Source organism: Phocoena phocoena, chromosome 3 (assembly GCF_963924675.1).
Source record: "Phocoena phocoena chromosome 3, mPhoPho1.1, whole genome shotgun sequence".
Classification (NCBI taxonomy): domain Eukaryota; kingdom Metazoa; phylum Chordata; class Mammalia; order Artiodactyla; family Phocoenidae; genus Phocoena; species Phocoena phocoena.
The window spans coordinates 144,898,257-144,923,121 of record NC_089221.1 but is presented as its reverse complement, the minus strand read 5'-3'; the positions used below and the strand labels follow the sequence as shown (position 1 = coordinate 144,923,121).

General features: G+C 48.4%; 1 protein-coding gene across 2 annotated transcripts in view; it reads right to left on the bottom strand.

Annotated features, from left to right (window-relative positions):
* The window catches only part of TENM2 (teneurin transmembrane protein 2), a 990,950-nt gene that overhangs the window by 107,354 nt on the left and 858,731 nt on the right, over positions 1–24,865 (bottom strand). For both annotated transcript variants that reach the window (XM_065874146.1, XM_065874147.1), the window contains exon 13: positions 19,049–19,195. In XM_065874146.1, coding sequence (XP_065730218.1) covers positions 19,049–19,195 — 147 coding nt within the window. The remainder of the gene's footprint in view (positions 1–19,048; positions 19,196–24,865) is intronic.

Here is a 24,865-nt window from a genome sequence, read left to right as displayed (position 1 = left end):
TCATTCACTGGTATGTGTTATAGGTAGGTTGCATCTTGGCAAGAATGCTATGCTTTCAAATAGTGATACGATAATAATAATGGGTGGTAATAATAAATGCTATATATTGTGCAGGATTTACATATATTCTTGATTTAAATCCTCATGGTAACCCTACAAAGCAGAATAATATAACCCTTAAGCTGCAGACTCTGGATCAGGGTATCTGGGTTTGAATCTCAGATCAGCGACTACCAATCTGCTGACCCTGGACAATTAACTGCTCTGTGCCTCAGTTTCCTTATGTACAAAATGAAGAAGATGATAACATTAGAAGGTGCCGTTGGGAGGAGGAAAGCAGTTATTACATATTCAGGACTTGGAAGAGTGCCTGGTGTAGCGAGCACTCACTAAACTGTGTATCATCCCCCGCATCACGGTATCACCCATGCTACAGAGTTGGAAACTGAGGCTCCGAGAAGCCGAGTAAGTTAGCCAAGAGGTGGAGCAGCAGCTTTGGAGAAAAAGTAGGAAAAGGCAACCCATGAGATCATCACCCGTGTCTTCTTCATTATCGGAAGGAGGAGATGTTTCCTTCCCAAAGGGAGGCTGAAGACAGGGCAGTGGACACCCATCAAGCTGGGAAAGTGTGAGCAGCCATGGGATTTAATCACTTCTGAAGGCCTGTCTGCTCCTACAGCTGGGGAAGTGTTTGGCTGTTTGAGATGAACATCTGAAAAGGAATCAACATGAGAAACAAGATGCCTGGGAATTCATTCCCTGCAAGGCAGGCTGCTGAGGACCATACTATCTACCTGTGAGACTCAAAGCCCCTTTCAGCTGTTTACTGCTGGCACAAGGTCGCACTTCTGGGCAGCCTCTCCCGTTGCGGAGCACAGGCTCCAGACGCGCAGGCTCAGCGGCCATGGCTCACGGGCCCAGCCGCTACGCGGCACGTGGGATCTTCCCAGACCGCGGCACGAACCTGCGTCCCCTGCATCGGCAGGTGGACTCTCAACCACTGCACCACCAGGGAAGCCCTGCAAGACTTTTTAAGGAGCTCCTAAACAGTCAAGAGATTTAACCTCAAAGCCTTAATTGAACACCTACTAGCGATGCTACACTCAAGGGGAAGGGGGTCACGGGTAAACAGAGAGGTTACAGAGAAGCCACAGCAAACATCTGAATATTTCCGAGTTGGCTGAAACATGCACAGCTTTTCTGTCTCGGGAAGGCTGCCTGAGTCCATGCATCACTCCTACATGGAAGCAAAGTCTCCAGGAATGAGAGGAGGTTTATTTCATTTGTTTCCTCTTTGATCTTCGTAAACTGGGCAGCTTTGGGAGAATCCAGATGGAAGCATTTGGGGCAGTTTTGGGTGCCTTTTGTTCCCTGCAGCTTGGTTTGCAAGTGACTCCCTCTACAACCTGCATGAGTTCTCCGGTTTCCTTGGGCGGTAAAGCCTTCAGAGGAAGATCCGAATTTACTTTTCTTAGTTTTATTTTGTGACAGGGTGGCACAAATCGACTCCCACAATTCACTGCAGGCGCCATGGATAGCGCTGCTAGCGTCTGCAGGAAGCACTCGTTTGGGAACTGGGCAGCAGCTCAGATTTGAAAAATGAGCCCCACTTTTCCCAGACCATGGTTTGCTGAGAGGGGCTACCAACCACCAAATCTACCTTCCCCACTCAGTGGGTCAGGAGGCCATAGGGTGGACTGGGTAAAACATGGGCTTTGAAGACTACATAGTCTTTCGTGTATAGGATGCTCGAGAACAGGCAAAGTTCATGAATTACAGTAGAAAGTTAGAAATTGTGGTCACCTTAATGCAGAGGTATTAGCTGGAAAAGAATATAGGGGACTTTTCAGGTTCTGGGAACTTTCTAGATCTTCACCTTATTCACTTGGCTTCACTGGTGAATATGTCTATAAAAATTCATCAAGGTGTATATTTAAGTTTATGTACTTTATGTATTTGCTAACAGACTGACTTTAGGCAAGATAATCACCCTCTCTGTGCCCTGTTCCCCTTATGTACAAAGTAGGCATGATGGTGAGGATGAGGATGGTGATGGTGATGGTGATGGTGATGCTTCAAGGAGCATTGGGAGGACTAAAGAAGATAATCCACATAAGGTCCTTAGAACAGTTGTGAGCATTGTGAGCACCTAGTAACCTACTAAGTGTCTCAGTCATTTCTACTTCTTTTCTTCTTTGTGAGTCTTCTTGGCATCATATACGTCTGTTTCGCATCCAGAGTGAGGTACTTGCCAAATTCTCATTTTCCCAGGAAAAATACAGGGAGTTAAGGTGGTGAACGCAATATACCCTAGGGCTATTTTTTTTTAAAATAAATTTATTTATTTTTTGCTGCGTTGGGTCTTCGTTGATGTGTGTGGGCTTTCTGTAGTTGAGGCGAGCAGGGGCTACTCTTCGTTGTGGTGCGTGGGCTTCTCATTGCGGTGGCTTCTCTTGTTGCTGAGCACGGGCTCTAGGTGTGCGGGCTTCAGTAGTTGTGGCACGTGGGCTCAGTAGCTATGGCTTGTGGGCTCTAGAGCGCAGGCTCAGTAGTTGTGGCGTATGGGCTTTGTTGCTGCGCGGCATGTGGGATCTTCCCGGACTAGGGGTTGAACCTGTGTCCCCTGCATTGGCAGGCAGATTCTTTACCACTGCGCCACCAGGGAAGTCCCCGTAGGGCTATTTTTGAGATCGCTTAACAATGGGGAGGTGGGGAAATCAATGAAGCAGCGGCAGGAGAAGGCAGGAGGCAACAAGCTGGGGCAAGAAGGGCGAGTCCTGCGCTGTCTGCTCTTTGTGATGGAAATGAAGAGGGAGCAGGGGGCGCTGGAGAGCACCCTTCTCGGAGGGCTGGCAAAAGCCAAAGGTTCCTGAATTTTAGCCAGCAGCATAAAGGGGTTCTTGAGTAAAGAATATGGCGACCATAGCATTTGTTTTGTCTCGGGAGTTATTTTGTTTTAAGGTGAGCTCCTGCAGGACTGTGAGCAAAGTGTGGGGGGCTCCTGGCTAATATTTTTCTGCCTGGCCCCTATCTATATAAACAATTTGAGTTTCCCAAATCAGCATACCAGCATTATTCTGGCAGCCTGATCTTACATAAGCTTGCAAAACATACACTCCTTCAGCCAGCAGGAGCAATTGCCTTGCCAATCTGCCCTCTAGAATCGAGGCTGGGCATTGGACCCTGAGATAGCTCAGAGATGCAAATCTTCCAACACCTTAGGGTATCTGGTCAACCCTACATGCATGGAGGTGGAGGTGAGGAGAGGCAGAGGGTCAGAGAGCACCCTGAAAGGGAGAAACAGGGCCCAGGGCTCATGGGGGTCCTAGTCCGGGTGAGGGTGCTCTTCCCAGACAGCACTGCTGATCCTGGCCAGTCCCTGCCACTGGAACAGCACTTAGAAAATTTTAAGGTGGGCACTCCAAAGCTCAGGGAACCTCTGGGCTCCTATCCTAGTTAGACAAATAACATAATAATACAGGCTTTAGAGTCAGAATGGTCTGGTTTGAAAACCTATTCCATCATTCATTAGCTATGTAAATTTGGCAAGTGACTGACCTCCTGTGACTCAGTGTTCCCAGCTATAGAATGGACTTAATAGCACCTACGTCACCAGAGAGCACGGAGATGCTAAGACGGGCCCCGTGAAATGAGAAGATGAAGGTACTGCACTTAACACAGAGGAAGAACTCAATAAAGGGAGGCTATTCTCAATGATACTTCCTGCTCTCCACCAGGGAAAGGCACTGTTCTATTTGCATTTTACCCAATGTCTGCTGACAAGCTGGAAGTGAGGGATAATTGAAAGGATTCTGGCTTGATGTAACTAAGAAGTGAAAGGAATGGGCAAGGCTGACTTGATTTAACCTGGCAATATGAGATTAGTTCTTCATTGCTGCTGTTAGGTCTCCCGCATTGCCAACCTTTTAAAGCAATAGATTGGCTGACAGTGTGCTCATTTGGAAGGTTTCACCTGCCATTAATACCCTGGCTGCCCGACGGACTGTCTTTCAGCAGGCATCTTGCCTCTCCCTCCACAGGGCAACCGCCATCCTTAAACATTGCAAGAAGTGAAATTGTATTTGCACTCCTTCTGGAAGGCCTGTTGGAAGTTTTCCTCTTGCTTCTTGTCAACTCTTTTTGTCAGTCTGTGAATTCCAAGCCCCGGGATCCTTGCCCCAAAAGCACCTTCCAGCTTTTCCTATAACTTAGCAATGGAAGATCCATCATGTCCAACCAGAGACCTGGCAGAGCGGAGGGCTCCCTGAGAGCTGCTTTGCTGGCTTTCCTAGTCTTCAGGATGGATGTGGGAAAGAAAGCAAAGGCTTCCTAGGACAACCCAGGCACTGTTACTGAAGGCAGGGATACGATCCAGGTAAGACCTCTCTTTGATATGGCTCTGGCTTTACCGCGAAGCTACTGGGGCATCTGGTCGACCCCACGTGACTGGAGGTGGGGATGAAGGATGGTAGAAATTTTATGACAATGATCTTGAAGTGTGTGTCTAGTTGTTTTTGTTTTTTTTTTTTGAATGGTTCTTCATCAGAAATGAAACAGACAAAAAACAAAACACTATTAACCAAACCCTTTAAAACCAATGCTTCTCAAATTCTAACCAGCATCAGAATCACCTGGGGAACTTGTTAAAATGTAGATTCTAATTCTGTAGTCCTAGACTGGGGCTCGAGAGCCTGCGCTTCTTACAGGGTCCTAGGTGATGCTGACGCTGGTGTTCTGAGCACCGTACTTCTGTAAGTCAGGCACTAAACCACTACTGGTCAAGTTGCGCTCCCTGATTTCTTGTCCTGGAATCACCTCAGCGATGTTAAAATACTGACCCCGGTCGTCACCCACACCTCCCAAATTCCTGAGGGCGGAAACTAGGAATCTGCACTTTAATGAAAAGGCCCCAATGATTCCTTAGTTCACTAAAGCTTGAGACCCCCTGCTCTGAATTATTGAAACACCTTTCAGATATCCACAGCAGCACAACTGACCCTCAGGAACTAAACCAGCTTTTCCAAATTATGCCTCCTGGGGATGTTAACAGGGGTTCCCTGAAATAGAAATGGAGGTGGGACAGGAGGGTCTGTGGTCAAATGCAGTTTGGGAGATGCTGGTTAAACAAAGTTAAACTGGTTTAATCCCACCAGGAGTTCTCAGAGCCCTTGATGAGTGAATATGCATTAGGACTCTTTACTGTTGCAGTGGAGTGTGCGGTATTTCCTGACCAAGGACCCCATCTGGCTTGGAGCATCTCCCTGCAACAGTCTCCCTGCAATCAGCCTTACTGGTTGGGGAGCACTTCATGAGAACACAGAGCTCTAGGTTTGGGGGTTCTATCCCAGGAAGGACCAGCCAAACCTTCACCTATTCAACGGTCACAAGTGGCAGCCCCAGGCTTGACTGTCGCATAAAATGAAGGTTTTTGGCTGATCAGACCCAATGCAAACCACGTCATCACTACTAGCACATCAGCTCAGAGCCTCTGTCCTTGGGCTCCCAGAGCCTCCCCCAAACCAATGCCATTTCAGCATAGGGGTCCCGTGCTAGGTGACAGTATCCTGGGGGGGTCAGCACGACCATGAAGTGTTAATGGCAACCATGTCTTATGAGAGTCGATAGCTGGCATTTGGGAAAAGCTTACTAAGTGCCAGGCACCATGCTAAGTGCTTTACACGCATCCTCTCGCTAAATCACCACCAGAACTCTAGGCACCATTAGCCCTGCTGTTTACAGATGAAGATCTGCAGATTTAGAGAGAGGTTAAATACCTCGCCTAAGACCATGCAGCTTTTGTATGGTGGGGCTGGGTTCTGAACCCAGTTTACTGCACTCCAACGTTAAATCCTACATGCAGCTGCCATGATAGGTCTGTTACCGTTCAACATCCCGAGTGGCCGATACACAGGAGGTGTTGTACCTGCCAGGTACAAGACATGCTTAGGGCCTGCACCACGCTCTTTTAGTTAAGGCAGGGCTACGTCCAACAGAAGAGGGACAATTTAAAGACATACTGAAGGGGCGATTTATTTTTTGGAAAACTGGGACACAGAATGTTTTCGTTGCCCTCTGCCCCAGCTCCTAACTTTACCAGCTTACACTTCTGACTTGGGTGGACCACCACAGGGCTGTCCCCCTCACCAGCAGCTTAAGCTCCTCTGTGCTTTCTCAGCCTGCATCATGCAACCTTATCCAGACACCATCCAGTAAGGCTCACAAGAACCCTTTGAGGAGGCTTCTGTGATCTCTACTTCGCAGATAAAGAAACTGAGGCTCAGAGAGGTTAAGGGCCTTGCCCACAATCACACAGCAAGTAAATGATGGAGGAGTGATTCACCCCTAGGCTGTCCACCTCCGAAGCCTACACTCTTGGTTTCTACCCTCCATTCTTCATAAGAGGCTGTGAGTGATCACAGCCATATCAAGGTTCCCTGTGAATGTTGTAGAATGTGAGGAAGGAAAGGCCAAGCCTTTAGAAAACATTTTTTTTCTAGTTGCCGTTTCTTTTGGTCTTTCTCTTTCTCTCTCTCTCTCTCTCTCTCTCTCTCTCTCTCTCTCTCCCTTCTTCCCCACCCCCTCCCACTGCTGCTTTCTCCACAACCCAGACACAGGCTCAAGGAATAATGATCTCACTTGATCAGAAAGTTTTCACCTTGGACATCCCTGACAGGCCTCTCTGGCACAGTCTCACCCTTGTTAGCCCAGGGCCATGTTTTTATCCCCAGGGGCTTTCTACCCTGCCTGCAGCTGTCTTCCCCCCTTTCCTGTTACAAAAAACCAGTGGCAACAGAGAGCAGGGGCCTCTGATCTCAGCCACTGATATCCCCACATGCTCGCCCTTGCCCTGCTGTTTCTGGCCTCTCCCAGCCCAGTCTGCTCCACCCCACACGCCTGTTGACCTCATCAACCACCATTTCCAAGAGCCCACTGACAGGTCAGACAGAAGTGAGCCGATGGCCGGGGAGTCCAGGCCCGGCTGGGGGGTGGCAGCCTGGTGGGGTGCCAGGCAGTGACCTGCTGGGCCCCTCAGAAAGGAAAGGGGCTGTCACCACCGACACCTCTGAGCAACAAGCCGGAACAGTGACTTTCCGCCTGAGGAGAGATCCTGTCTCTTGCGGGGGGGCGGTGGGAGGAGCGGTCCCAAAGTTGAGAGAATTAGCAGCTTTGATGACCGTGTAAAGAATAGACAAATACCCACAGCCCTGCAACTGGGAGAAGGACCAGACTCAGCTATCTACAAACTTCCTGCTAGACTAGGGAAATCAGAAGTATGAATTTCCTAAACACGGCCATTACTACACTCCAGGCACTGTGCTGAACGATCCCCTAGAGATTTTCTCATTTAGTCTTCACATCTACTCTGCTGCGTTGGTACCAGGAGCCGGTATTGTATTGCCAGTTATGAACACAGCATCTGGAGGTCGGCAACACATTGTCTGTGTGGCTTTGGGCAAATTACTTTACCTCTCTGAGCCTCAGCTTCCTCATCGGTAAAATGGAAATAGTAATCATATCAGCATAATAGAGCTGTTGTGAAAGACTAAATAAGCTTTATGCAAAAGCATTCAGCGGAGAGTAACCATCTGTTTACTCTGGCTTCCTCACTATTCCACATCTGGCCAAGCAAGCCAACGTGTGGGACGTCTGGGCTCACTCAACAGCCATCCCTGGCCGCCCCTGCCTTTCCTCCTGTCTTGGAGGAGGGAGCTTGCCTACCTACTGCCATCAGCCCACAGGAAGCCGATACACTGGGTGAGCAAAGTCGGCCACAGAGGTGAAAGGCAGCAGAATCACGTGTTCACGTCTCAGTGAAACAAACAGTGTATCTTACGTTTGGATTTTCTTGGCATTGAGAAAATGGTGTCAGTGATATACAGTGACTTGGGTGTCACTGTCTGTATGCATGTGTTTCTTTCATCCCCAAATGAAACTTATTCATCCTAAAATAATCTACTGAATAAATGACAACTGCTTTTTATCCTAGATACTTCTCATTAAAGCTTTCATTCTTCAATTCATTTAATAAGGAATTAACCAAGACAGACAGGGACCCTGAGGTTGTGGGTCTAGATTCGAGAGGGGAAACAATGAACAAATAAATGTATAATAGACTTTGCAAGAGTGATAGTGCTTTGAAGAAAAGTAAAGCAGGGCAAAGGGTTGGAGAGGGTTGGAGGGGAGCCAGGGATGGCATCTCTGAAGAAGTCATGTTTGGGTAGAAACCTAAATGAAATGAGGAAACAAGTCACGGAAACATCTGAGGGAAAAGCATTCTGGGCAGAGGGAACAGCAGGTGCAAACGGCCACGGTTGGGCTGTATTTTGTGAGCTATGGGAAGAACAAGATGGTGGATGCTGGCCCAGTGGGGGGAGAGGAATAGAAGGACAAAATGAGATCAGATGGAAGCGGGCACCTGCTGATGCAAAGCAATGGCCAACGTTGCACGTGGACGCCATTCTACGGTAGACGAGATGCCCTGGGAAAATACCAGAAGAGGCGTGATATGACCTGACTCTTAAAAGAATTCTTCTGAGGGCTCTGTGTGGGATAGACTGGCAGCTGCAGGAACAGTAGCCCAGCCTAGCAAAGCTGGTGGCATGATCTGGGTGGAGGTGGGAAGACATTAAGAAACCAGGGCCTTCATAATTAAGAATAGAGATTGGAGGGGCCAGACAGGGGTGCGTCCACAGATCTGTGCGGCAACACGCAGGGACAAACGTGGCAGGAGAGAGAGCCAGGGAACCTGCCACAGAGATGTGAGCCCAGGGATGTCTGCAGCATCCATATGCCAATCAAGTCGCCCCTGCCTTGAGAAGCAGAGCATCTCGGCTTGTCTCCCCATCAGGCAGCCCAGGGCCACCACGCCTGGAGACATCACTCACTGCAGGCTCTCGAGCTCCCCTCTAAAGGGGACATATTGTGCCAAGTCAGTGGTTCCCAAAGTGTCAGCATCATCTGGGTATTCGCTAGAAATGCATGTCAGCGGGCCCCATACCAGACCTATCGGATGAGAAACTGGGGGAGAGGCTCATGCCTTCCGGTGACTCTGATGCCCACTGACCCTCCAGAAGCACTGTGCAGAGTGTCTTGCACGCTAAACTCATCTATGCCTCCCAGTGTCCTATAAGGTAGGACCCGTCATTAGCCCCACTTTACGGAGGACAAAACTGAGGCTCAGAGAGAGGGAGAGAGAATGACTTGCTTCGGCTCACACTGTGGAGCAGTGGAGGGGCCAGGACGTGAACCAAAGCTTCCTGACCCCAAAGCCTCGTTACCACCCTGCCAGGCTGCTTCCTCCTGCCACGGGCAATGAGGAAACATAAGGAAAGGCCCTTCTTTCTTCCCTGCTCTGAGCATGTGTGTTCAGGAATAATCCAAGTAGACACATCAGTTTGAAGGAAGAGGGGTCGTTGCGATTTTGGGGACCAAGATGCTAAGTGGAGGGAGGTAAAGCCAATACTTGGGGTAGAGTGCACTCTGCCCAGCCTGGCACACACGACCTGTCTCTGTCTGTCCAGACCTGCTTCCCCAAGCTCTCCCTCCTCCACTCTGCACACCCTGAGCCTTCTCAGATGTCCCCACATGTGCTCTGCTGCCTCTGGCCTCTGTGCCTTTGCCATTTTCTTTGCCCACAATGCCCTTCTCTCTTGCCTAACCTAATTCCTCTGTAGCTTTCAAAATTCAAGCTTTACCGGTCCTGGAAGCCTTCAATGTCCCTCTGCTGGTCTGCCATCACCCCTTGGCCTTATGTCTATCACGGACACTTAGGATACAGCTTTGCAGTGACTGGTTTCACGTATGCCTCACCCCCACCACGAGACTGTGGATTCTTTGCGGGTCTGTGTGTCTCGTTCATTCCTGCAGAGGAGAGGCTCGGTGTATATTTGTTGAATGACTAAATGATTTGGGCAGTTCTGTCCAAGAGTGCGGCTTGTTTGTGGGGGAGGTGTTTGCCATCATCACCATCAATGAGAAGAGGTCTGTGCAGGGCAGGGACGGGAGGCGGTGAGGGAGGCCCACCTGGGGTGCAAAATTAAAGAAGGCCCTCACTCTCAGGTGTGAGGTTCCTCCGTTCATCCTAGTGGGTCTCAGATAGATCTTGGCTCAAACCAGCAGTGCCAGGCACCTGTTCTCTGAATGGTGACTGGGTCCCTTTGGGGGAAACATGTACTGGATTTAAAGCCGGGAAACTAAGCCTCTGGCTCCTATCTGCCCCACCCTGCTACGTGGCCTTGAAGAAGTTACTTTCCCTCTCTGGGTTTTGCCGCTGCTGAAGACTGTATATTTCAGCCTTTCTGTATCTGACATTCCTGGGCTCCATGATCTCCCTATCTCATGAAGACATAGCGTCCCTCAGTGCGTGGCCCTACCCATGGGTACTGCTGGTAGTACTGGCTGGGCAGATCAAGGATGAAATACCTTGAGGATTGCAAAGGGAGGGAATTCCCTGGAAGAGGCTTGGATTTTGCTGTGTGTGGAGAGATACGGAAGCACTGGGCACAGAGCTTTGGGGGACACCTTGCAGTTTTCTTTGGATTCACATTTGGCCGCATAATTCTGGCCCCTCTCCAATCCCCCAAAGCTCGTGGCTGAGAAGATGGAAAGTCAAAGAAAAGAGCACAGGCTTTGGGGCAGCTGTTCTCGCTGCAGTGTGGAGAACGCCTAGCTATTTAAAGTCCAACTGCTCCACTTTCCCCCGCTGGCCCCCCCCGCCGGCATTCCATTGCAGAAGTACTTTGTGGCAAAAATGCACTCCAGATCCAAAACGGGGAGCGGGGCGGGGGGCGGGGGGGAAGCTAACACCAAGGCTATTTTTCAGAATGCTGCAGAATTCGTGCTGCTGAGGGGCTGAGGGTGTTAAGGAGGTCTGCCCTGCTCTGATCCCGGACACGAAACTCAGGTGCTGCGAGGGGCCTACAAGGAGGGCTCTTAACCTGCTTCCTGAACCCTGACTTGGCTACATTCTAGCTGGGGGACCTGGGTAAGCCACTTCACTTCTCCGGCCCTTAGTTTCTGCTTCTATGTAAAGGATAATAAGAGGCTCTCAGGGCTCTCATGGGCTATTGCCATGATTTATTTGGGCAGTTTGGTAACGTCTGAGCACCGGCCTGGCCTCTAATAAGTGGTCCATGCATCGGGCCTTTGACATCGAACCAAAGGACACTCCCTGTGTTGGTACCGTCCAGCTCCTCAGGTACGTTCCTGGGAGATGCTAGTGTCTACATCAGATCTGTCAGCCCTGGCATGACTGACATTTTGGGCTGGACTATTCTTTGTGGTGAGGCTGTCCTGTGCACACAGGACGTTTAGCGGCATCCCCGGCCTCCACCCACTAGATGCCGGCAGCACCTCCTCTCTTTCTCCTTGTTGTGACTCATAAAATGTCAGACACTGACAATGTCCCCCCGGAAAGCAAGGTCATCCTCTGTAGGGAGCAACTGGTCTGGACTGAGGGGAGGACTGTGGGAGCCACAGAGCTAATCATGGCACCGGGGCCCTTGAACCTTCATTCAGATGCTGGTCACGGAAACCAAGAGGGTAATCTCTGTCATCTAGATGGTTTCTCTGGCCAAGGCAAAAAGAGAGGAAGCCAACAGAATGATACAAATGTTACCTCTCTGCCACCAGTTAAACCTGTGTTTCGATCCTTTAATTCCCTAAAATAAGTCCTCGGTGATTTAAATTATTAACTCTTTTTTGCAGGTTATGCATTTTAATTACAATTTTATGATGAATATTTGATTTGTTATCTAATCAGGGAAAAATATATAATCCCTTAAGAGACACTTAATAACCATTTAAACTATTAAAGATTTGATTCGAAAAGACTGAAGGTGCTATGTTAGGTAAACTCATGAACGACAAATTCCACGGTCAAATAAATTTACTGTGAAAGGGGAAAGTTTCTTACTATGGGAAAGTTTTACCTTGGAGGTGATTTTTCCGAAGACCTTTTTGCGACAGCACACATTCTGTACTTATTTGAACCTCCTTCAGAAACAACTTCCAAAGTTCATTAGTATTGTAGAAGAAATGTGATGCTGGCTTTAAGGTAGAAAAGCAGCATGTTGTAGTGGTTAGCGGAAAGGCCTGTTTTGAACATGACCTTCTTGAGGTACCTTATCTGGGAAATGGAAAAACTATGAAGAGGTAGACTCATAAACCCTGCACTTCTGGTGTGAAGAAACAGATGACATTGAAGAAAGAAGGGGTAATTTAGGGGCGTGATATTTGCTGTGAAGGAAACAACAGAGGATGATGGGAGAGAGAGGTGAAACTTCCAGGTCAAGATAGGCCTCTTTGGGGCCTTTGAGCTGGACCTAAGAATGAGTAGAAGAAGCCAGTCGTGCAAAATGTCCAGGTCAGAGTATTGCTGGCCCTGGACCAGCAAAGGCTCTTAGGGAGGATGAAGCTTAGCTTGTACAAGGATGGGAAGGCTGGCCAGAGTGGATGAAGCAGAGCTGCTACAGAGGCTGTTGGGGACACAGTGAGAGAGAAGGCGGGGACCCATCATAGCAGGCCCTCTAGGGCACGGTGAAACATTTGATTTTGATTCTAGCTACAGGAGAGGCCCTTAGAGGGCATGACATCATCTGACTTACAATGTAAAACTATCCCTCTGGCTGCTGTGTGGAGGCACAGAGAACATGGGCAAGAGGAGCAGCAGAGAGATACCGCTGGTTGCCTATTCCCGTGATCGAGGTGCCTCCGAAGCCCAGCACAGCGCTCTTGAAATCTTACTGAGGATAGCGTTTTTGTTTTGTTTTGTTTTGTTTTGTTTTGCGGTACACAGGCCTCTCACTGTTGTGGCCTCTCCCGTTGAGGAGCACAGGCTCCGGACGCGCAGGCTCAGCGGCCATGGCTCACGGGCCCAGCCGCTCCGCGGCATGTGGGATCTTCCCGGACCGGGGCACGAACCCGCGTCCCCTGCATCGGCAGGCGGACCCTCAACCACTGCGCCACCAGGGAAGCCCGAGGATAGCTTTTATATGCAACGGAGAATGGATTCTATCTTTTTTTTTTAACCACAATAGAATAACAGAAAACTGAACCCCCAATTCTCAGTCTCCTAAACAGAAGATTCTCTAATGCAATGCGCCTAGGAAATCAAAGATCTTATTTCAACTGGAAGATCCTGAATAATAATAACAGCCCCCTGTCGCCACGTGGTCCTCTAGGAGTTCAGCTGCAGCTAGTTCTGCTTCCCTCCCAAAGAAGAGAGCCCCAGTGCCTGGCCGGGTGGCAGTGGCCTCTAGGTCAAGTTTTCCTTCTAAGCATTAGATATATTGCTTTCCTCTCTGGGAGCTAATCATTTATGGCTCCAGTTACATTTCCCACAAGGTCTTTGGACTGCAAGGGGAATCCTTCTCCAACCCAATTAATAGAGCAATGTTGCACTTTTAAGCTGTCCCCCACCCAACCCATCCATCAACATGATTTGCACACATTAATCAAGGCATTTACAATGGGTTCACCAAGCTTTCCCTCTCACTAGATGACGAAATGGGACTATTTGGACTTGTGAACCATAACTCTTCCAGAGTCCCTGAAGTCCCGAGCTTGGCTCTGCTAAACGCACAGACAAGGTGAGTTATTAATTACCAATTGAGATAAATGCCGGGAGAGCATCCCTGAATCACGTCAAGGCAATTTGGATGGTTATGGGATGGGGAGAGAGGGGGAGGCGACAGTCGGTGAGGAGTGGGTTTCATCTGTTCCAAGTGCTTTTGGACAGACTCCAGTGTTATTTCTCCTCATTTAGACCTGGCTGGAGTGCCCTGAGCTCAGGCCAGCATCCACATCTCTTAACCCAGGGCAGCCTCCTTTGGAGGAAAACAAGGAATCAAGCTTCACAGATGAAGGTGGGCTGGGAAATTCCGTTCTGAAGAGCAGCCTGACTGAAGTCCTTAATTTAGAGAGAGAAATGCCGATGCTGCTGGTGGATGGAACAGCCCCTACCAGGGGCTCCTGATCACACAGATCCGTGGAATTGAGGGAGACAAGGAGAAAGGCTGAAGACCCTGGGCTTTAGGATTGCGACGGGCTTTCTTTCCTGTCCTGCAGCCAACACCCATGCTCCGGGACAGTCCCTTCCTACCCCGTCTGCCCTCACACACTAGATTGTAATAATAATACCACCATGTTTATACATCTTGTCTTTTCAGATGGATTCAGTGAGCTCTCTTTGTGGACACTTTGTGTCATGCCTGTCTTCGTATTTCCAAAGGCCTAATGTTACTAATGTCTAACATTTAGTAAACCCTCAACGAATGTTTGTTAAAACATGAATGAATGGCTGATGGATGGATGGATGGATGGATTCACACCCTAATGACAGAGAGTTAAAGGATTTTTAAATTTTGAGACAAACATTGGCCACCTCTCCAGCCAGGAATGGAGAGCACTTCTAAAACATACTAAAGTTATTTGCTCAGAAACTAAACAGGAAAATGTGTGTATATTTTTCCAATTACTTCTTTCTACTTGAAGTAAAATTCCCCTTTCTTCACTTCACTCCTCTTGTGTTCTGGAAATTCCAGGGGTGGAGGTCTGGGAATAGGCACCATGACATTGGGCCGGGTCAGCCCACCCAGGGGAAACCATCATTTGAACCAGTTTTTCTACAAATGTGGTCAGCAGACCACTTGTGTCAGAATCCTCTGGAGTGCTTGATAAAAATGCAGATTCCTAGATTCCATATCTGACTTAATGAATCAGAATCTCCAAGGCCTACAAATCTAAGTTTTAAACAAGCTCTCCAGTGTGGCCACGCAACACTGAAGTCTGACGAGCACTGGTTAGAATCTCAGTGCTTCTGTCCTGTGGGAAAATTATGGGTTAGGCGCCATCTCTGTGGATTCAGCATCCATTCTAGACAATAACAACAACATTAATACTAATAACGTTAAAGCTAGCAGCGGCCAACACAGGAGGGTATCCTATGAGCCAGGCACCTTGTAAAACATATCACACACATTTTCTCAGTGAAACTTCACCCCTGTTCACGCAGGTGGCATTGCCACGCCAGTTTTACAGACGACAAAACTGAGACTTTGAGGGGTAAACTGACGTGCAGAAGTGGGATACAGAGACTGAGCCCCGAGCCCAGGCTCTTAACTATATGATGCTGCAGTGTCACCTATTCAGCAATCAGGGAAGTGACATGAGAAGGAGCAAAGCATCTAACTTTCAGAGCTGTGCTGAAACAGAACAGAGGGAAACAAAGACAACTCCCTAGTGTGGCCAGGAAGGACATGGGGCATGGCGACTCGTGGATAAGCTCAGCTTCGGAAGGGCCATCTCCCACCCCTCCACCTCCGGGCCTCTGCCAACAGACTGGAGACAGCATCTGATAGGATTCCATGGGAGCTTCAGACGGGCTCCCAGGCTGGCTCACAATGATGGGAGCCTTGGGCTTCTATAGACAGAGGGCTGGGGCTCCTGACGCCAAGTTCTGGGTGATAAAAGGGTGGAGGGAAGGAATAAGGACTGTCTTTCCAGGCCAGAGAGCCTACCAACGCCTCCCCACCTCGAGGTTTCCACTTTGAGAGAAAATCTACACCCTTTCTCCTACCCCTGGCTGTGATGAACTAAATCTCACACCTCTGTCTTGGTGGTGATAATGAGATATTATCCGCCTGTCACTTGATCTACATGTTGTGTGTATTCTCAGACTTTAATGAGCTTGTATTTGTCTTCTGTAGCAAAAATATTTCTTTGAGTCTCTCCTTTTTCAAATTGGGGTGAGCAGTTCAAGTAAAGATCTCTCACTATTAAAAAGACAGTCTGCTCCCCGGCACGTCGGTCCGAACCGTTTCTACTACTTCGCAGGGGCCATGGCAGGTGAAGTCTGTCCCTTCAGAAGCAGCCAATGCTTCCTGAGTTTAAGCTGGTGGTCATATGGCTGGGGGTGTTGGGAGAATTTGAAAGCCATGGGAGTGAGAAGGTAGGAATCCATAAATTGTTTTGGGGGGATATTTTTTCAACAGGGTTGCTCGTCTAAGTACCAGAAAATCCAGAAAGTAGTTCAGTGAAAAATTTCCCAAGTTTCTCAAGGAAGGTACTTAGTACCATTCTAGATGCATCGGAGAGAAGTTCATTCATTCCACAGAATGGCTGGCTTAGGTCAGCGGCTCTCAAAGAGAACCTGCATCAGCATGCTGGAAATCTGGAAATTTACAAGCGATACAAGTTCTCGCATCCTACCCCAGACCTACGGAATCCACCCGGGTAGGGTTTAGCAAGCTGTGTGTAATCAAGCCCTCCAGGTGGTTTTGCTGTCAGCTAACATTTTGGAACTACTAGCGTCTGTAGGCATTAGAGCTTCTTTGTCTCATGGAGGAACTCAGGTTGAAAATGGCTGTTATGGGCTTCGAATATCTATATCCATGTTTATATCTATATTTATATCAGTTTAAAATATAAAAAAAAAGACTATCACTTTAAACTTGAGATTTTTAAAAAATGGAGAACACTCCTAGATGGAAAAATGATTTGCCTCTTCCAGCTCACTTTGGAAGGGCGCTCTATTACTTTCCCCATTCGTGAGGTTTATAACAAATGTGTTCACTGCAGCTGCTCCCCAGGCCTGGGCGGCTGCTCTTACCCACCCACTGCTACGTTTAGAGACCCACACAGCTCTTCTGAGAACTGGAAAAGCAGGACAGAGCTTGGGGCAGAACTTCCCCCACCCCCCCCAAACAAACAAAACAGTGATGTAATTAGCGAGCTACAGGATTGGATCTGCAGTTGATGAGGAACAACTTTAATATTTATCAATAAACAGCGAAGAGCTGAGCACACCTCCTAGGGGAGTAATTAACCATAAAAAAAGGCTACTCTGCACAGAGGAATCTCCTCCAAAAAAAGACCTCAGTCAATTGTGAATTGCCTACCTACAGCAGGTGAGACAGAATCCATGCCTACCCCTCTCACCTGACACAAGCAGCTCTGAATTAACTGGGAGTTTCTTTTTATAAACACAGTGCAGAGCCTTTTTTTCTTGGTGGTTAATTACTTCCTTGGGAGGTTGCTTTAATAGTTCCCGTAACAAGGCCATTATTGTCTTTAGCATAATCACTGCCTCATTTGCTTTTGTGCCCTGCCTCTCCGGGTGCCTCTTGCCTCTGCCTGCCCGGAGGGGCCCTGAACTGTGCTCCTTGGGCCGTCCTCAGGCTGGGGACTTGCAGGGTTCCTTCTCCAGCCCCACCACTTCAGGAATTTGGTTTTCTTCCGGTGGGAGCTGGGATCAGGGTGGGGCTGGTGGAGAGGGAAGTGGGTGGCACAGGGCACACTGCGGGAGACTTAGTCCCCCTCCCCTGGGCGCACCGTTCCAGCCTGTTTGCTAAGCTTTCAGCTGCTGGCACCAGCGACAGGGAAGAAAGCTAGGACAGCAGCTCCTTTCTGGAAGAGGAAGGAGTGGATCTGTAAACAACCGCTTTGCTTGGTGGAACCACCAGGGACCGGAAGCAAAAACAGTGACCATTACCAGGAAAACTAGTGCAATTTTGACCGTCTCTCTTGGGGAAAAGAATGTATATGGAGTTACGGCTCACTTTATTCAAAAATGAATTAAAGTGGCTTCTATTTTGGCTCTGTTTCAGGAAGGTAAATGAATGAATGGGAGCTCTGTAAACTGCATCAATCTATAATCTTTTTTTTTGACTGGTGTACTCCTATCAGCGTACGCACATTTGTTTACTTACGAATTGTAGACATGTTACAACTGCAATCATAGGTTATGGAAAGTGTAAAATGTCTATCAGGAGGATGAAGAAAAAGAAAAATAGCGTGTCTGATACTTTCAGCCTTAACCCGATGGATTGCACCTCACTCTGGACATCAGTGAAGCTTACTGACCCCTTGGGGCCGTGAGGGCAGGGGCTGACAGTCCCAGAGCCCAGGGACTGTCACATACAAGACAATACATATTTTTGTTAAATAATCAGACTCATACCCTCTTATACACTGAAATAGCTTCTGCCCTGAGGGGATTCTGACCAGTTAGTCATTTTGGTAGGGGTGGATGACAAGCTGGTACTAACGTTACGGGAGCATGAATCTGTGTTCTCAGGAAATCACGTGGTCCATATGCTACTGCACCCCCATTTAGCCCCAGAATCTTAGCACTCCACCAGGAAACAACACAGGAAAATTCAGCTAGGCGTACAGAACAGAGGTTAGCAAACTTCCTGTAAGGGGTCAGAGAGTGCAAATTTTAGGCTTCGTCTCGGCCAACTAACCAACATTGCCTCTGAGGGTGAAAGCAGGACTAACATAAATGAATAGTCGTGTCTGTGCTCCCACAAAACTCTACTTTTGGACACTGAAATTTGAATTCCACATAGTTTTCATGTGTTGTGAAATATTCTCCTTCTTTAGGTTTTATTCCCCCCAGACGTTAAAAATGTAAAAACCATCTTTTGCTCGCAGGCCGGTACAAAACCAGGCAGTGGGTCGGATTTGGCCCAAGGGCTGTGGTTTGCCAACCACTGGGTAGAACATGGACTTTGGAGTCAGAGCTGGGTTTGGGTCATGATTTTACTATTGGTGACTCAGTTATCTTTAAAAAGTTACTTAATTGCTCTCTAGGCCTTCCCTGGTTTCCTCATTTGTAAAAGTAACATCTCAAAGGGCTGAAAGGATGAAGGGATGCACTGCTTACCACCTCTTAGCTCAGGGTGAGCACATACTGTCATCACCAGCACAGATTTGTTTGTAACTCCCTGCCCTGGAAGGCCTGGCAGGGACGGTCACCCAAAGGCAAAGCCAGGGCCCGGCCACCTTTCTGTGGCAATGCGTACTTGAGAAACCAAAGCCAGCATCCAATCCCAGTGCCTCCGGCCCATGTCTCCAGGAGTCCCCGTTCAGGAGACACCGTTGGCCCAAGGATGCCCGTTCTCCGCTGTGCTTGCTTCAGAGGAAATGTTACAACAACATTTGACAATAGCTGAGGGGAGGTCTTTCAGGATAAAGGACTCACGATGACCATCTATAAACAATGCTCTGCTCTTGAGGGGCTGGGAGTTAGAAGACGCTCGCTCACCTCCCTCATTATCCTTGTTATCCGCACAGGAGGTTTCCATGGCAACGTTGCATCCAGGCCCTCTCCAGCCGGTCTGGCAGACACACTGCCAGCTGTTCTGACCCAGTGTGCATCTCCCGTTGCCGTTGCACAAATCGGGGCAGCCATCTGGTTGGAGAAATGGAGAGAATGAGAAGGAGGAACGTGAGGCCGCGCTGGGGCAGCAGGGGAGCCATGCAAAGGGGGAGCAAGGCCACAGGGCGGCCGCTGGGCCAGCCGCAGAATGGGGCCCGGACCTGCCTCGGGAAGAGTCGGGGAAGCAGGCGACTCGTGCGGTTGCAAGACGTTAGCAGGGGCCCAGATGCAGAGGATCCCCAATGACACTGACCTGTGCGTAGGGGTCTGAGGCAACCTTCCCCAAGTGGGGAACATTCCGGAAAGCTAAACTAGCCCTGAGCTTACAACACACCTAGCTAGGCCATTATTTCCAGCCCGCTGGCTCTGGATGGATGCTACCTCAAGAAAAATCTTTTCTTTCTTTCTGTTTTCAGAAGAGCCTTCTGCAGAAGAGAGAAAATTCCCTATCAACCCAGGGTGGAGGCAGAGTGCCCCCCATCTTTCAGAATTTTAAAGCTAAATTTACATGCGATTAGCACGAGCTTCTTATGACCAAGAGCTGGATGGTTCTGCTGGGCTATTTTCATATTTTTGTAGTATTTCGCTTTAAGGGGCACTTAAAAATGTTGGCTGCCAATCATTCAACCTATTTATGGCATGATTTTAAAATAATGCAGGATCAGAAGGCTGGGGAAAGAGTAGGTGCTGAGTGCCATGAATCGGGAAAAGACAGAGGGATGCCTATGCCCGTGGGGGACGGCAGTGGGGTTCAGTGATTCCTATTTTGTGGTTTTCTTTTCCTTTTGGGGGGGTGTGTGCGTGAAATTAGCAGCCTACCTCATTCCCTAATTGCTCCAGCACCCAAAACAATTGCAGCTATTACTCTCCTGACCTGAGCGTGGGCAAAGAGAGCCTGGATGAGGAAGGAAGAGAAAGAGCTGGGGGCACTATAGTGAGATGGGGAGTCTCTGTGGCAGAGCCTCTGTCGCCATTTATCAGAGGTAGAGAGAAGCATAGGATTGGTAGGATGTGGCCACACTCACAGAACCTACTTGCTGGCAAGAATTCCTAGATCCGTTTTTATTTTTCTTCCCTTTAAGGGCTTTACTGAGGTGTAATTTACATACCGTAAAATTCACCTGTTTTAAGTGTACTGTACAAGGCAATGACTTCGAGGAAATTTACAGCATTGTGCGACCTAGGTATGTTTCCCTACTACCTTTAAGACCATTAATTTAATTGTCCTCAGAAAATAACTCTCCTGAATCTCTCTCTCTCTCTCTCTCTCATTCTGTCTTGACGTCTGCTACCATCTCTATCTCCATCTCTTTCTATATCTATTTTTAAACTACACAAAGAGCAGGGTAGCTTGGGCCATGGCGGAGGGAGCACTTTGTAATGATGGAGGTAATTGATTTGAAACCTTTGTGGCCCACATCTTCTGAATCGAAAGTGTGCACCTCCCCCCTACTTCTCTCTCCAGCGTTCCAGAGGCCGTCACCTGGCAGCCTTCCTCTCTTCCCTGGAGTACCCCTTACAAGAATGCGAATAAACCTAATTTGTGCAAGTGGCAGCCGTGGGAATTTAAAGGACTCCTCCTGAGAAGAAAGGGCTGGAGGGTTTGAAATTGAGTTGAAATTTACTTCTTTAAGGAGTTTCACTCCTCAACGCTTATTCCCTCCCATCCTTTCCAGAATGTGGTATGCATGGGTTAGGACCTGGGAGAACAAGGTAAGCAACAGAGGAGACGTGCCAAGTGCAGAGGTCTCCGGAAGGAAGACGAGCTGTCTTGAGAGGAGGAATGAGGAGATGATTACCTGCGAATCTTTTCTTTAGTTGAGGAACCTGGCACTAAACCCACGATGTGAGCAAATCATCAGTGTTTGCATATCTGAAAAAAGACTTAACTTGTCCCCATACCTATCCTCACAAAAAGAGTCACATTTCCATACCTTCCTTACCAAGGAGGTGACCACAGCCCTACCTGGAATACCTGTGACTCTCCGCCTTTACACCCTGAGAGAGAGCGCTGGGAAGGGAGGCCAGCCCCAGTGGGTGTCAGAGAAATGCCACAAATATTTCTGCAGGAGCGAAATGCAACTCAGTAGGAAAAGCCCAAGGGACATTTCACAAATTCTCGAGGAAAAGAGAGTATCTTCAACCTCCAGCCACCCCCAGCTTTACAGTTTCTACCAGTTAAGTTTTAGGGAATGGATCACAGAGAATACACTACATGACAGACCTACCAGCATTCACCTGGCACGGTATCTATTATATGTGCTTTGTTATTTAGCTACTTTGAGGTCTCGTGTTTGAACAAAATCATGCACAAAGTCTCAACAGAAGCCTCACTGTGTAGGAAACCCACGTCCACTACATAAAAGTCAAATTTGCGAAGAACACTATACTAGCATGTCAGAGATATGCGCTCAAAATGTGCAGGCTCCTAGGTTGAACCAGGCTTTTTTCCCCCTTCTCTTTCTCTCTCGATTCCCCCCCTTCTCCCCTGACCCACTGAAGCGAGATAAACAGACCACAGTCCTGGGTTTTCTCCACATCGTGTGAGGAAGATGAAAACACAAACAGTGGGAAGCTCGCAAATTTCTGAGAAGTTCTGGGGCAGCTGGGAAATAATGGACGGGACTTTGTTTTTTAGCTCGAAGAGGAAGAAAGCAGCCTTGGCGAATGCGTGGCGTTGCTAGGCAACCCCAAGCTTACCACCCCCCCCCCCCCCCAGCACAAGTTCCTTCTGCTGGTGGCCTTCTGAGGAGGTGGTTCCTTGTGTTTGTAAAGTGCAAAGCCAGCCTCCACTTAAGGGAAAACAAAAGGTAGGAAGTAATTAGTCTGGAGGGCAAATGGGTATCAGGTAGTGGCTATTCTCTGGAGAGGAATCTGTAACTGGAGTTGAATTGGGCTTATGGACTCATACTTTGGGATCCATGAGGTCTCCTGCATGGAGTCTTCTGGATGTCAGGCTAGCTAGCACTGCCCCTTCCTTGAGTGCCTATCTCTGAGACCACCGATACAGGAGGCCTTAGGCACAGCTGTCTGGTTCTGTGCACGTGGCGGGCTGGCTGTTGGAGACTTCAGGTTCTAGCGTGACCCTAGACTAGAGATTCTCAACTGAGGCAATTCTGTCCCCCATCCCTCCCTCCAGGGGACATGTGTCAATGTCTGGAGACACTTTTGATGATCACATCTAGGGGAGGATGCTACTGACATCTGGTGGGTAGAGGATGGATGTTCAGCACCTTAAAATGCCTAGGACAGTCCCCACAACAAAGAACGATACAGCCCCGAACGTCAGTAGTGCTGAGGTTGAGAAAGCCTGCCCTTGACCTAAAGCTGCATGAGAGCTGAGACTTCCCTGTTTGCTGTTGCATCCCAGCACCTGCCCTAGTGTCAGGCACAGAGTAGGTGCTTAAATGAATGGAAAACAGTCAGGTGGTGCCAGTATCATTTCAGCCTGGCTCTCATCTATAGACCCTTCCGAGAGTGATGAGAAGCTAGTGGGACCTCTTTCTCAAAGATCTAAGTCTTCTTCCCAGGGAGAACTTTCAAGGGCAACAGTGATATCTTGGGATGGTTCTCTCGCACTTCCCATACTTTTGGCAGAGTGGAAGTGGAACAGTTTCCAAGACTTTTCTACACATAGAATTCCAACCACTAGGAGAAATATATCTGTTGGCACAGTTACCAGGTAGGCAGGCTTTTTGTCTTAACAAAAATTAGAGCTGATGCAGAAATTTGGGATTAAAAACAAAACAAAAGCCAAGCACACAGAGGACTCCTGAATTTTCAGCTCTTTCCCTGATCTCTGGACCTGGACTCCAACTTGCATTTCAGCATCTCCATCTGTTCACTCACAAGCATCTCAAACTCAGCAGAATTCAGTGTCTTGATCTTTTTCCCCTCCCAAACTCTGATTCCTTGATCAACGAATGGCACATGCATGTACACCCCACTGGCCGAGACTGAAACCTTGGAGTCACTGTTAATTACCCTCCCCCACCTCCTCTCTCATCTCATGTATCTGGTCAAAAACCAAGTCCTGCCTAATTTTCCTCTTTACTATAAGAAGCCCTACCTGCTCTTCCTAAATATCTCTAGAATCTGCTCTCCACTCCCACCCCTACTGTTACTACGTGAACCTAAGCCATCCTCATCTCTGGTTTAGACTCTGGTCAAAGCCATCTAACTGGTCTCCCTGCCTCCGGTCTTGCACCATCATCCATTTCTCTCTGTTCTGGACATTGCTGAAAATACTTCTATAGCTTTCCATTGGCCCTGGGGCAAAGTCTGAAGTCCCTACCCTGGCTTCCAGATCTTACATGAACTGGTTGTCAACACATCAGCCTAACTCAATATCACTTTAGGCTTTGTTCAGACTGAAGCCATTTGGCCTTTCCTTATCTGCCTAACTTCAACCCATCCTTCGCCCAAGTCATCTCCAGGGAGCCTTTCCAAAGCTCCCAAATCAAGGCTAGCTCCACCTGTCATGGTACCTTTATCCTACCCTATCCTATCCCATCCACCACACTGAATCCCAACTGTCTGCCAACTCCCTGACGCTTGCTAGCCCTTGTAGCAGCCCTTCCTTAAGACATTTTATTGTCACCTGCAGGAAAAGTGTTGTAATAAAGGTACACATCGTCATTAACTGCCATTTGAATGGGGCCCCTAGAACTGTGCAGTGTACAACTGCTCTGGGCATTTCTGTGATGACGTAAACCTGTCAGGGCAGGGACCACGTCTATCTTGTTTACTCTTGGATTGCCAGTGCTCGACACAGAGTCAGGGGATGGATGAACGAATGACTTTTGACTGAAATCAGCATCTCTAATGCCTTTGGCAGAGTGAAGATGGAACAGTTTCCAAGACTTTTCTACACACAAGATTCCAAAGACTGGGGAAAAAAAAAAAAAAAAATCCATCGACACAGTTACCAGATAGGCAGGCTTTCTGCCCCAACAAAAATTAGGCACGAGCAAAATAATGTCTACAGCACAGTAAAAAGGGGAGCATAAATGTACTTGAAAAAAGCTATACTTGCCACAAAAGGCTTTTCTAAAAAAGCATCAAGAAACGTTCTGCTGGGGCTTCCCTGGTGGCGCAGGGGTTGAGAGTCCGCCTGCCGATGCAGGGGACACGGGTTCGTGCCCCGGTCCAGGAGGATCCCACATGCCGCGGAGCGGCTGGGTCCGTGAGCCGTGGCCGCTGAGCCTGAGCGTCCGGAGCCTGTGCTCCGCAACGGGAGAGGCCACAACAGTGAGAGGCCCGCGTACCGCAATAAATAAATAAATAAATAAATAAATAAAAAAAAAAAAAAAAAAAAAAAGAAACGTTCTGCCATGTGCAGCGATTGAGAGGTAGAAATAAGTGGCTAATACGGTAGAAAGGATGTGGAAAGAGAAGTAGGATTGTAACATTCAACATCGGGCGCACCTTAGAAAAGCAGAGAGGGCAACACCCAGATGGGAATGCAAGTGAAAACACAGAACAGGCTGCATGTCAACACAGACAGATGACAAGGAAAGCCAGAGAAGGGAGACGTCCCTGCTAGGTTCAAGAGACCATTAGGCGAGCTACTGCAGCCTGGACTACACCCCTGTAGGAAGGCTCTTCTGAACCAAGGGGAAAACCTTAACCCAGTTCGGAGTCAGAGGTCTGAGATTAAAACCTAGATCTGCAAAAAAAAAAAAAAAAAAAAAAAAAAAAACC